The 13,874-nt window shown below is 48.1% G+C and overlaps 2 protein-coding genes across 4 annotated transcripts in view; one reads left to right on the forward strand and one right to left on the reverse strand.

Annotated features, from left to right (window-relative positions):
• The window catches only part of PCDH10 (protocadherin 10), a 60,999-nt gene extending 56,931 nt beyond the window's left edge, over positions 1 to 4,068 (reverse strand). For all 3 annotated transcript variants that reach the window (XM_025420627.3, XM_025420629.3, XM_025420628.3), the window contains exon 1: positions 457 to 4,068. In XM_025420627.3, the coding sequence (XP_025276412.3) occupies positions 457 to 3,102 (2,646 nt within the window). In that variant the 5' untranslated portion in view covers positions 3,103 to 4,068. The remainder of the gene's footprint in view (positions 1 to 456) is intronic.
• The window catches only part of LOC118351481 (uncharacterized), a 219,881-nt gene continuing 209,807 nt past the window's right edge, over positions 3,801 to 13,874 (forward strand). Inside the window, exons 1-4 of the mRNA XM_049097149.1 lie at positions 3,801 to 3,840; positions 4,057 to 4,331; positions 5,764 to 5,859; positions 6,275 to 6,358. Of these exons, the coding sequence (XP_048953106.1) occupies positions 3,801 to 3,840; positions 4,057 to 4,331; positions 5,764 to 5,859; positions 6,275 to 6,358 (495 nt within the window). The remainder of the gene's footprint in view (positions 3,841 to 4,056; positions 4,332 to 5,763; positions 5,860 to 6,274; positions 6,359 to 13,874) is intronic.

A 13,874-nucleotide genomic window follows, 5' to 3' on the forward strand; every position in this document is an offset into this window, starting at 1 on the left:
AGTCCCTCCATCCGCATTTCCCTCGCTGCCCACCCCCCCCCCCGCCCCCCGCGCACTTTTCCCTCCACTTTCAGATTTTTTTTTTTTTTTTTTGAGAAGGGGTTAGGACTTTAAAGGAAGGATGCCAGAGGGAAGAGGGAAGGTCCAAGGTGGCAAAGCACCAAGGGAGGGAGGGAGGGAGGAGGGGGAAGGGGAGGGAATGAAAGTCAATGTGGAGGGAGGGGTGGAGCGCAGGAGATCAGGGACGACACGAAGTTTAGGTTACAGACGAAGGGGTGGGGGACAGCCTCCCCCCCGCCCCCTGGCCCCCTCCCCCCCCACCCCCCCGCACAGAGATACAAATAAGTGAATATCCTAAGTATAAATACACAGTGCACCAGAGATACAAGGGCCGGGCTAGAGGAGGCTTTCGGATGGAGGAGATGAGAGATGGTGGTCCTTTCGCTTCAGCCTTACCTCGTTGGACAAAATGCTTCCGTTGGAGATGATGTCGGGCTGCTGGTCTGTGTAGCCGGTGACGATGGCCCCACAGGGGTTGTGCTCAGTGTCCGCACTCCGCGAAGGGCTGCAGGGCTTCAGGAACATCAGGTCGGTCTTGGCGGACTCGGGGGTCAAGCAGACCTGGTAGCAGTAGTTCTGGGTGTGGTGGTGGGAGCCGAAGCCCCCGGCCTCCTCCACGGGCACCTGCGCCGGGTTGCTGGGGACGTTGGAGCTCTGCACCAGCATGATGTCCGACTTGCTGAGTTTCTTCTTGCGCGCCCGGGCCTGGCGGCCGCAGCAGGCGGAGCCCCCGCCGCCGCAGCAGCAGCAGCAGAGGCAGCAGTCGCTGGCCAGGCACGTGTAGATGTTGAGCTTCTTCTCCTTCTGGCAACGCACGGCGAGCACGATCATGGCCAGCAGGAACACGAAGGACACGGAGCCCAGCGCGATGATGAGGATGAGGGTGAGGTCCAGCGAGGCGTCCGCGCCGCCGGAGCGGCTGGGGCGCTGGTGCTCCCCGGGGCCCCCGCTGCCGCCCCCGCCCCCGCCGGGGGGCTCCACGGCGCCGTCCACCAGCTGCACCACGAGCGTGGCCGTGGACGACAGGGGCGGCTGCCCGTGGTCGCGCACCTCGATCACCAGCTCGTAAGGCCGCTGGGGGTCGCGCTTGGCCGGCACCCGGCGCGCGGTGCGGAGCTCCCCGGTGCGCCAGTCCATGCGGAACAGGTTCATCTCGTTGCCCCGCACGATGCTGTAGGTGAGCCGGGCGTTCTCGCCGTCGTCCGCGTCCACCGCGGCCACGCGGGTCAGCAGGTAGCCGGGCTCCGCCGACCGCGGCAGCGCCTCGCGCGCGGGGGTCCCGTTGCGCCCGGGCAGGGGCGCCACGATGGCAGGTGCATTGTCGTTCTGGTCCACGATGAGGATGTTGACCGTGGCGTTCCCGGCCAGGGCCTGGGGGCTGCCCGCGTCCCGCGCCTCCACCTGGAAGCTGAAGTCCTTGAGCTGCTCGTAGTCGAAGGAGCGCAGGGCGTACAGGTAGCCGTTCTCGGAGTTGATGGACACGTAGGTGAAGACGCTCATGCCCTGGATCTGGCACTCGAGGATGGAGTAGGCGAGCTGGGCGTTGGCGCCCTCGTCGCGGTCCGTGGCGCTCACGGCGTAGATGTAGGCGCCGGGCACGTTGTTCTCGGTCACATACACGTCGTAGACCGGCTGGCTGAACCGCGGGGCGTTGTCGTTCACGTCCGACACCTGCACCTGGATGGACTTGCTGGTGGAGAGCGCCGGCTCGCCCCGGTCCCGCGCCACCACCGTCAGGGTGTAGGAGTCCCCGGCCTCGCGGTCCAGCGGGGCCTCGGTCACGATCGTGTAGTAGTTCTTGAAGGAGGACTTGAGGCGGAACGGCACGTCCCCCAGCAGCTCGCACTGCACCTGCCCGTTCTCCTCCGAGTCGCGGTCGGTCACGCTGAACAGGGCCACCACCGTGCCGGGCGCCGCGCCCTCGCTCACCGCCTCCTTCACGGTGCTGAAGCTGATCTCGGGCGCGTTGTCGTTGGCATCCAGGACCCGCACCAGCACCTTGCAGTGCGCGGGCACGGCGTTGGGGCCCAGGTCCTTGGCCTGCACGTACACCTGGTACACCGGGCTCTCCTCGTAGTCGAGCTCGCCGCTCACCTCCAGCCGCCCGGTGCGCGGGGACAGTCCGAAGAGCTCCCGCGCCCGGGGCGAGATGTGGCTGCTGAAGGAATACACCACCTCGCCGTTCTGTCCCTCGTCTGGGTCCGTGGCGTTGAGCTGGATCACGAGCGTGCCGGGTGGCGAGTTCTCGGGCAGGGACACAGTGTAGACGGGTTGGTCGAAGGCGGGCACGTTGTCGTTGGAGTCCAGCACTCGGATGGTGAGTAGGGCAGTGCCGGTGCGCTGCTGTTGGGGGGGCAGGCCCCCTCCCCCCCCTCCTCCTTCTCCTCCTCCTCCGCCTCCCTCTCCTCCTCCTCCTCCTCCTCCCCCGTCCACCGCGGTCAGCACGTAGCGGTGCACCGCTTGCTGCTCGCGGTCCAGCGGCTTCTCCAGCACCAGCTCCGCGAACCGGTTGCCATCCCCCTGGGTCTGCACGTCCAGCGAGAAGTAGCTGTTGGGGGTGATCTCGTAGTCGCGCAAGGAGTTGGTGCCCACGTCCGGGTCGAACGCGCTCTCCAGGGGGAAGCGGGTGCCCGGTGTGGCGCTCTCCGAGATCTCCACCGTCAGGTCCGGCTCCGGGAAGGAGGGGGGGTTGTCGTTGATGTCCAGCACTTCGATCTCCACCCGGAACAGCTCGAGGGGGTTCTCCAGGAAGACCTCCAGGTGCAGGACGCAGGAGGGGCTCTGCTTGCAGATCTGCTCGCGGTCAATCTTCTCGTTCACGTACAGCACCCCGGTCTCCAGGTTGAGGTCCAAGTAAGGGGTCCGCGAGTTGGGCACCGTTTGAAACCTGCGAGCTGAAAGTTTTGTAATGTCCAGGCCCAGATCTTCAGCGATATTCCCCACGAAAGTGCCATGTTCCTGCTCCTCCTGCACTGTGTAGTGAAGCTGGGAAAAGACTCCTTCCACCATCCAGAGCAAGGCAAAGAATAATAGCACAATCATCTCCAAAGGGAAAGGAAGCAGCTTCCCGCAGCCAGTCAGCCACCCAATCACCTCCCCCACCACCACGGAAAAAAAAAAAATCTAAAAAAAAAAAAAAAAAAAAAACAAATAAAAGTGCCCTATGTGTGTGTGTGTATGGGGAGGGGGGTGTTCCTGTGGCTTTTCTGTCCTTAAAAATCTTATTCCTTTTGCTTCATTTTAGGGCTTCCCCCAATTCAGCCTCATTTTTCAATCTTAGCGCAGGAAGGGTGACAGGCGTCCCCTTTCCTCATCTGTTATCTTCCCACTGACCAATTAATAAAATAATAATACAATAGTCAGCGTCCTTTATTCCGACAGTCTTGGCGCAACGCGGCGCTGGCAAATCCCAAGGAGGAAATTTCGATATTTCAAGACTGTCCTCGGTTTGTCTTCTTGCTGATGGGAGGAGAAGAAGGAGGAGGAGGAAAAGGAGGAGGAGGAGGAGGAGAAGGAGGAGGAGGAGGAGGAGGAGGAGGAGGTGGAGGAGGAGGAGGAGGAGGAAGATGAAGAGGAAGAGGAGAAGGAAGAGGAGATGCAGCCGGCACCGCTGAACATGCCTCAATGTCAACGGCTGGCAAATGCAAAAGGGCTTAAAAACAGCGAGAGAATTTTGTGCCGGAAAAACACAGAACGGCTCTGCAGCATAAAACTTTCATTCTCTTCATTTCTCCGGATGCATGTTCTTCTTGGCATTTTTCTCCTCTTTTCGCTCTATTGGTACGTTTTGGCTTTCAGAGTTTTGCCCCTCTCTGCGCTCCTCTCCAGCATCCTTTGCCTCTCTCTAAGAGTGATGGGCAGTTTCTTTCCTGCTGTTTTCTTCCCAAGCCTCCTTCTCTCTAACCTGTCTCCTCCTCTCTCTCTCTCTCCCTCTCTTCCTTCCAGTCCTTTCCCTCCTCCTGCTTCAGCCCCAGAGCCTGTGATCTCGGCTGGCAGTTTCTGAGCTCCGAGCGCTCCGCTTTTCTGTTTTTGCGCAGCGCCCTCGATCTGCCAACCAATCGCTGAGGAGCACCACCCACCGGGCCGCCGCCAATTGGCCAGCCCGGCTGTCAGGCAGGCGCGTCACTCGGCAGCCGGGAGGGGGCGGGACGCAACCCGGGCCGGGGCGGGAGGCCGGGGTGAGTGTGAGTGTGAGAGCGAGAACAGCCCGGCAGGTCCCGAGGCGCGGGCTGGGGACTGTGCCGCGGAAAGTTCCCAGTCCCCAGCCGCAGGTAAACGCAGAGGGAATAGACAGAGGCTCCCCCGTTTGCATCAGCAAATGCGAAAACATAATAGCAACAGCAGCGGCATCCTCTCTCCGGAGCGGGGTTTCCAATGACGCTAACATTCTTTTTCCTTTAAGGTATTTTCCTTTACTACCGATCGTGGAAATAAATCACCGGGAAGGGGGAAAGTTGCAGAGAGGCCACTAACTGACTGCAAGGGGTTACCTGATTAAGGGACTCTGGCAGCGATGGGTTGGACATCTTTCTCTCTCTCTCTCTCTCTCTCTCTTTTTCTTTTTTAAGGGATATAAGGTGGATCGTGTAAAACTAAGCGTGAGGGTGAAGCGGTGGGAGCGTGGGGCGGAGGTGGGTCCTGAGAAGCCGAGGGGTTCACGCCAGATGTGGGCCGGCAGCTGCGATGGAGGTGCGGACGCGTTGGACCTGCTCAGTGTCTGTGCACACACGCTCTTACCAAATAGATCAATTCCCGGGGGGGTGGGGGGGGGCTAGTTGGAGCTGCGAGCGCCCCGATCAATGACCGGCTCGCAGGCAGCCGAGCATCGCTGGGCGCTGCAAGGCGCCCCGGATGTCCCTGCGCCTCGCCCGGCCGAGTGCCGCGCTGCAAGGCGCTCTCAGGCTATTTTCTGCTTTTTTTTTTTTTTTTGACATTTGGAGATCCCTCTCCCCGCCCACCCCTACAAAACCCGGGCGCTCTCAGGTTATTATCTGCCTCCGCCCCCCCCCCGACATTTGGAGATCCCTCTCCCCGCCCCTCCTCCCCTACAAAACCGGGAGGGCTATTTTCTGCTTTTTTTCCTTTTTTTTTTTTTTTTTTTCTGACATTTGGAGATCCCTCTCTCCACCCCACCCCACCCCCACCCCGAGTAAACCGGGGCGCCCGTGGGTCGTTGCCCAGTTTGAGGCAAGACCGCTGGAGGAGAGCGGCTGCACGGCTGAGAACTCGGGCAGGGGTGAGCGTGAGTGGGCGGGCAGGGGCCGCGCACACGCGGGGCGCCGGTCTGTGCCGCTGCGGCTCTCGGCGAAGGCGCTTGCACACCTAAGGGTGCCCGCATCCATCCTCCTGGGCCCGGCGCACAGGTCTGTGCCAGCCCCCACGGAGCCCCGCAGCGCGCGCGCGCACACACACACACACACACACACACACGCTGATCTCGAAGGATGCGCTTGGCCAGCTCTCGGGGCCCACTGCCTGCCTCCCCGACGCGGGGGCAGATGCATCCCGTTCTCCTGAAGTTAAAATACAGCGCGAACTCTATAATGTTAGAGACGGAGATGACTGTCAATTATCCAAGAAAAAAAAAACATTTTTAAAACATATATATATTATTTTTTAATACTCATTAATGGGCTGCTGGGGGTTGTTTGTTTATCCCCTAAAGCTGCCCCCCCCTTGTTCAGTGTTCATCTTATACCACAGTACAGAACGGTCCCCTGCGGCTTCCCGCTAATGGATGACCCGAGAGTGACACCGCCACAACCTGCGAGAAAAGGAGAGCCCCTTCCCCGCCCCGAGGTACGTCGGCCTGTCTCCGCGGCGGGGGCGTCAGGAGAGCGCGTGTCCACGCGCGGGACTGCAGAGCGGGGCAGGGCTCCGTGCGCCCCGCGAGCGCGCGTCCAGGGCCCGGGCGCCCCCCCCCCCCCCCGCCCCAGGCTCCTTCATGGACACGGGGCCCGCCTTGGAGCGGTCAGAGGGAGAGATGCCTGCAAAAATGGCTAATCCTTTCTCAGCTGCAGCAAATTGCCCAACAGAAAACCGCTGCAGTTGCAATGATTTCAGCCTCGCGTCTGCTGCCGAGAAGGGGGCGGCAGTTTACAAAAAGGACCTGTGGATCAATGCAAAGGAGATCATAGTGTATCTGAATATTAATAACGGCAGGCATTGCATCCGTACTTCTCCCTCTCTCCACCCCCCCCCTTTTTTTTCTCAGATCTGCGGGATTGAAATGAAAAATCTTGAGCTCTTCCAGCTGACTCATCAGAATCCTGGAGCAATTTTTTTTTTTTTAATGACGGTAATGTTCTAATGTTGTTGTTCTTTTCCCCCTTTATACGTTTGGAAACACTTGTGTGTGCGCGCGTGTGCACGCGTGTTTGCGTGTGAGAGACGCGTGGGCTGAATGACAATGCAGATCCGGAACCGGGGGAGGGGGTTGGTGTGGTCGGAATGCACGTGAAGTTTGAGCCGACTTGGGGCGGTTCGCTGGGAGCCGTGGAGCTTCCAGAGGTTGGGGACGAGGGCGTGGAGAGATGGCCAGATTGGCCTGTAAATAATCACTACATCCACTGTAACACTGGAGCTGCTGCCTTTTTTTTTTTTTTTTTTTTTTTGGTCCAGTCGTGCTGGAGCCGGGGACGCTCTCTGCAAATGCAAACGTGGGTTGCAGGCGTCTCCTAGCGGCGGCAGCGGCAAAGGGCAAGGCGGAGAAGGCTCCAGCTTTCCTTCAGCTGGGTTCGCCTGTTGGGGGCTCTGCAGCCTTTCCAGGGTGGCCCAGGCCTGTGTCCGCGCCGCCCACGCCGGCCGGGGGGCCCCCGGGGTCTCGCGTCCCTGGCTTCTGGCCCCTGCGGCTGCCCGGGACCCTCGGGGTGAGACCAGGTCTTCTGACCGGGGAGCAGCCCCGAGCCCCGAGCCCCGAGCCCGGCCCCCCTCCCCTAGCGAGCTGCAGCCAGGGTAGCGAGAGCATTCGGTTCAGGGCAGTCACAGCCGCCTCTGCCACCTTACCCTGGCACCTTTAAACAGCCCCACCCTGTCACCCACAAAAGCCTTAAAAACAAAACAAAACAAAACAAAAAAAAACGCCTCTTAATTCCTTTTCCTTTTGCATTCCCTTCGGTGGACCCTGGAATTTAGTGAGGCCAGGTTTGCATAAACAAGAGCCTTGGTAGCTGGGTTCATGACCTCTTTGAAATCCAGAGTTATCCTGTGATACTGCATCCCACCCTGCACCCCCAGTTCCTGGACCGGGAAGGGAGCCCCAGTACCTAGAGAACACAATCCTACTCCCCGTCCAGGGGAGCAACCATTTGGGCCAAATTGCATCCTAAATCAGAAGGGGAAAGCAGTCCTTGCTAATTCAAGGGGTGTACCCAAATCAGTTTTCATAAAAGTCCTGGTTGGTGTATGAGATTGATAATGCACAGGCGCGTGTTTCATTGGTTTCTAAGTTACAGCAAAAAATTGGGGTGGGGGGCGCTAAGGATCCCACAAATGCATTTTTTATATACGTGGTTCCAAACTTTGAAACTAGGTACCAGGGTTGCTTTCTTCCCTAACCCTTTTCTGGAAAAGGCGGGAGGGAAACAAGTTTGTTAACCAGCCGTTTGGATAAATGAGTGTTTGCAGTGATTTAACTTGACTTGAAAGCAATTTGTTTCTAAATCCTCTTATTATTGCAGTGTGCCCAGAGCTTTGAGATTTTTTTTTTTTTTTTTTTTAAGAAATGGAAGAAAAAAAATTTAAATTGTCAATAAGAAGTCTTTCAAACACCAGACTCGGCCAGGATTGAGCTAGATGGTTCCTGACGTTTGTCATTTCCAGTGCAGAGAGCAAACTCAGAGGACCCGGACTGTACTGCATCTCTTATGGGTGTCCATGAAATCGGTTTATTCGTAGTAGTGTAACCTAACCTAAGAGGTGGGAAGGCAGGGCTTTGGAGACAATGGCACAGACACACTGTGTTAGTTTTTGTTCCTCTACTTTATTTAGAGAGAGAATGTTGACTACAGTTTCTAGAAAAGATTTATAGCATGTGCTATACATTTTTAGTTGTATATATACTAACATTTGTAGTTAAAGGGAACTCTTTAGAGACTGTGCTCTGAACTCAACAGAGAGCAAACTAATCCATGTTTTGGGAACTGGGAACACTGGATATTCCATTAAAGCATTACCTGATATTCCAAGTAGAAATGTTCTTCTCCATTTTGTTTAACCTAGTTAATATTGGTGCGGCTTCACATTTCAGTGTCTTTCAGTTATCAGACGGGGCCAGCATTTTGTTAAACTCTAAACAGTGAATTAAAAGCACTGATGAGCTGAAGCAGCCCTCTAATGCAAAATGACAAATTGCACTTAAGCAATACATGAAGAAGAAAATGATTTATGGATTTTTACAATGGTCTGAGCAAATGAAAGCAACATGAATTATACATCCTAATGCTCACGATATCATTTTCTAATAATACTGTTTCAGTTCAGATGCTACACTCTCATCCTTTCTATAAGAGATATTGATCAATAGAGGTCCAGGAATATTCTTAAATTAGGCAATGGTGTCTGATATGGGTTCCAAATATATATATATTTCCTGAGTATGGGGAGAGTGAACATTGAACATACTAACATTCTAGGCAGCTCCTTCACATATTGTGTCTTTGAGTGATAAACAGACCTTTGGAAACTTCTGTTTCCTTCCACACCTTCTTTCAGAATGCAAATAAGTAGATCTAATTTAGAATGACAATCTTTATTTTATCATGACCTCTTTCTCTGAAAATAAAAAAAAATATATGTGATTTCATCTTAACTTTTCCCTTCATTGCTTTTGATATTGAAAAATCTGATTTCTCCAAAATATCTCTTACCTTCTTCATATTTGTCTATCCTATTTTTCCAGAACATTGTTTAATTCTTTAGTGTGTTAAAGACACCCCTGAGTTAGTAAAAAGGTCATATACCTTAGTTTTGTTTTGGCCTTAGTAGACAGAATAGATCTTATGACTGTCTTAAATTACAGGGAAAAAAAATCAGTCAGATAAAATTTTATGGGGTGGTTGTTTTTTGACTCTGGAAAAAAAAAAGTGTAGTTACTTCTGTGTGATGATGAGTGACTACTCCTAGCACTTTTATTTAACCATTTGTAGCTTATATAAGTATTTTAGGGTGTGGGTAGAATTTTAAGTGAAGGCAGTGTCTTTGCTGTATTACATACTCAACCACAGGAAACTCCTAATTCCAAAGCCCCTAATTCTGGGGCTTCCAGAGCTATATTATCAGGCTTGATCTTAATTATCTAGGTTTATTAAAAAAAAAAAAAGCAAAAGAAAAAAAAATTGAATCACAGGTTCTGCTTTTGACAGCATTAATAATCACTCTTACTGAAAGTTTACTGAAATCAATGATGTGATTAGGATTGTAAATAAGAACTACAAGACATCACATTTAAAAGGCAAGCTGCTTTGCTAACATGAGTGATATGCGGGTTTTACTGATGGGGCCCAAAGGTAGAAATGAAGGTTTGAACATTAAGATCGATTTAGAACAATTTCAAAAATTAATTGCAAGCCCTGATTAAATTTATATAAGTAAGAAGAAAGGTGTCTAGAAGTCTGTGTTTTTTCCTCCCCAGTGTATTTGCTTCTTATCTGACAATGATACAGTCAGCATAATGCTAGTGTTTGGCAAGTATAAATTGTTTTCTTAAGGGGAAGCCCCTTGAGTTTATAAATACAAAATGAGATTATCCAAATTGTGATTAGGGTTACAAGCCATAGCATTATTTTCTGAAGAGTTCAGAAATGTTATTGGAGACAGACACCATGCAAAGAATATCAAATGTAACTTGAGAATTGCACTAGTAATTAGTAATTGGAATTACAATAGTAAACAGTAAATAGATACTTCAATAAAAGAATTATCTATTTCAGTTTGACTGCCTGCTTAGTTGGTATAATTCTTTGTGTTAGAAACTTGATTTCCACGATGTCTTATTTAAATGGGTCTAGCAGTGCTATACTGTAAAATGGCTATATTTTATTAGACTTCTTGTTTTGTTTGTTTTGTTTTAGAGGAAACTGATTATTGACTTTTAAACATCCAGTGTATTCCAAGCATTCTTACATAAGTTATCAAATCTCTCTCCAGGTCTCTAGGTATTATCATTTCAACATGATAAGGTAAAGATACTAAGGATGTTCAGAATTTAAGTAACTCACAAAACTAATACAAAATTCATATGCAGGCCTTTTGATGCTCATGTGGAGGCTTACTTTCCTACATCATGATATTTTTCTAGTTTGAGTTAGATTTACTTAAGAGGTAAAACAAACAAACAAACAAAAAGAGCTGATTTAGAGGTGGGGTTCATCCAGATTTTGTACAGACAAGAGTACTGGTTTTCTATTCTAGGCAAAATGGCTAAAATATTGAGTTGAGCCATGGAGAGATTCATAAATTAATTTAAGGAGGAGTTTTTTAAATTTTGTGTGTGTGTGTGTACGTGTGTGTGGATTGTCAGGGAACCCAAGCTTGATTATGTTTTCTTACTAGACTGAATGGTTTATAGCAGTCATCTCTTTCTCATGTAGAAGCGCCTGACATGGGAATTGTAGGTTTTAATGACTGAAAATGGAAATTGATACAACAAACGTGTCCAAAAGGAAGCTGTCTCTGCTTTATCCAGTCCTGAAAAGTACAATGTTGATCAATGGTCCCAGAAGTATTGCCTTAGTTTATCAGAGTTTGTTAAAAGCTGGAAAAAACCCCAAGCAGTGTATCAACTTGATACAATTCAAATATTAGTTCTTATTTTGTGTATATTTCTGAACTGGTCTTTGATTTAAAAGGAAAACTGTTATACTCACGTGAAATTTCAGCTCTCACTTTATACTCATTTCTTCAGTGTTGCTTAGAAAAGATTGTTTTAACTTGAAATTTCGAAGTTGAACAAATTTATTTGACAATTTTGTGCCAGCAGAAAATGGAAGTAATCAACTTTAAAACAATTTTAATACAGAAAGAAATAATCAAAGAAAGATGATTATGGAAACTTAATTACCCACTGTAAGTAAAATATGTATTATTATGGTGATAATAAGTATTGACGGAGGAGAATATCATGTTTCTTTTAGAAGAAACTAACTGTATCCAGCCACTCAGAGTATGTGTGATGTAAGCCCTATAGGATAGGCTCTATGTCTTACTCATCTCTAACAGCACCCAACTGTGGCAAGCAATGATACATCAGTAAATTATGAAGAACATAAGCTTAAGAATTAAGCCAAATTGGGCTCAAATCCCTGCTTCTCAAAATATATGAACTTGGACACATTACTTAACTCCTTTGAAACTGTCAATGTGTCAAACATGCTGAACATCTGTTAAAGTATGATGATATATATTGACCTTGTTGAGTCATTGTGAGGCTTAACTAAAATACTCTCTGTAAAATTCTTGGCTCATGGTAGACTCTCAAAAAATGTTAAATATTATTATAGCGAGATGTTTTGAATGAGGTGTCTTTAAATAAGACACTTATTAAGAATAATTGGCATTGATTCCTAGTGGCTTTATTTCCCTTATGGAACACAAACTAAAATATTTACTTTGAGGTGCAAAAACAATTCCACGTGGTTTCTGTTTTATAGGAAATTATAATATAAACTTGAAGATTGGATGCAAATAATAAAGAAGAAGATTAAACTAACAAAATTTTAATTAGGCACCAAAACATAAAAATCAATAATGACCTTTACTCCTAACTGTGTTTTATTTTAAAATTTATTTTCTTCCAGATAAGTTTAAATTTTCTGTAAGTTTTTAATTTATATGATAATACTGATATGTAGTTAGATTTTTTTTTAAGATTGTATTTATTTATTCATGAGAGATACAGAGAGAGAGAGAGAGAGAGAGAGGGTCGGTGACACAGGCAGAAAGAGAAGCAGGCTCGATGTAGGGAGCCCGACATGAGACTCGATCCAGGGTCTTCAGGATCAGGCCCCGGGCCGAAGGCAGTGCCAAACCACTGAGCCACCTGGGCTGCCCTGTAGATAGATTTTTTAAATTGTTTTGACAAGAACATGGCTCTGCCATTGTAAAAATTTGTTTTTCATCTATATTTATCAAAATTTTAGGATTAAAGTATTCTTATTTGATAGATTCACTTATTTTTTCCAGTTTCTTTGTGTAAAGCCTTAATACTAATTACTCTGTTCATCCTGATAAGTACTAAATTCTCAAAATTAAAAACAAACCAGTGAAAATCAGTTACTTAAAATAGAATGAGTTTATTGGAATGACCAATTCTGAGTCTCAAGCCTCAATTGTATTTAACTCTCTTCAGCATCCTGTCCTTGCAATTTTTCTGCCTAATATTGCTGTTATTAGTATTTTCTTCAGCAGCTTCTTACAATTTTAGAAACAAAAACATGCATGGGTGCTGGTGTGATAGGAGCAGAGTCATAGGGATACTGAAAGAATAAAAAAGATACATAAATCATGGATTTATATATTTTTAAGGATTCATACTCAATTTGATAAAGAATATACATTAAAAGTTTTGATAACTTCTTAATCAGTATTAAAAAACTGTTAAAACATATAATGACTGTGACTTCCAGGTACATAAGGAACAGACTAGAACAAAACCAATTAGTTAAGCAGAGATTTCCAGAAAAGGGCAGTTTTTGTTATGATTTTATTTATTTTTGAGAGAGAGAGAGAGAGAGAGAGAGAGGGAGAGGAAGAGAGAGTATATACACATGAGTGGGACGAGGGGGAGGGGGCGGAGGGAGAGGGAGAGAGCAAATCTCAAGCACGTTCTGTGCTGAGCGGGATCCTAACCCGGGGCTGGATTTCATAACCTTGAGATCATGACCTGAGCTGAAATCAAAAGTCAGTTACTCTGAGCCACTCAAGCGCCCTTTTGTTATGATTTTAGAACTATCCGAAGCAGGTTAGAGGGATTTGCACAGTGAAGAAGTGAGGCAGTGACAGCAAAAAGCTTTTCTATAGAAAGCATAAAAACAGCAAAGTAATCTTTTCAATTATGGGGCAATATCCCTACTCTGGACTCCGTCCCTTAAGTCTATCTACACTGTCAGAAGGCCTTCATTTTGTTGCATTGGATTTTTTCCTCCCCATCACCACCTGCAAGAACTTGGCCAAATTTAAGGTTAGCAGGCAAGGGTGCATTCAGCATCATACCTGAGTAATGCTTTTGGTATGATTTGGGCTAAGAGCCAATATTCAGCCTCAGAATTATGATAAAATGTGATATTATTGGTTGTTCATTAGCACATGTATTTGAGGACCTTGGCTGTTGCTAATCTAATGATGAAGTGCTGATTGCTGATTTTCTTAAAGAATTTTTTTAACCTTTCCTACTCAGACTACCTAAGTATCTAATTTAACAAGAACGTATTTTCATTCAGCTGGACAGATAAGAGAGAGAAGTACTGCTTAAGCCCAAGGAACTTAACAAACATTCAGCTGGATGGTCACATCTTTGATGGATTTGTTGGCTGCATAACCAGTACTTCATAAAGTTGTGCTGACTAAATAACTGAATGATTGACCTTTTAAGTTTCTACTATTATTTATCTCGAAAGATATTTCTATGATATTTTACTCAATTCCACAATCTATGTTTTTAATAATCTGTATTTGAGAAAGGTCTTTTCAAGTTGGTTATTGCAAAGAAATTAAGATGGAAAGTTCATTGTATAAATACTCAGAACTAATAAAATTCATTTCTTCTCTCTCCAACTACTACTCAAAAGTGATAAATTATTATGATTTTTTCTAATTTT

Source organism: Canis lupus, chromosome 19, assembly GCF_003254725.2.
Source record: "Canis lupus dingo isolate Sandy chromosome 19, ASM325472v2, whole genome shotgun sequence".
Taxonomy (NCBI): domain Eukaryota; kingdom Metazoa; phylum Chordata; class Mammalia; order Carnivora; family Canidae; genus Canis; species Canis lupus.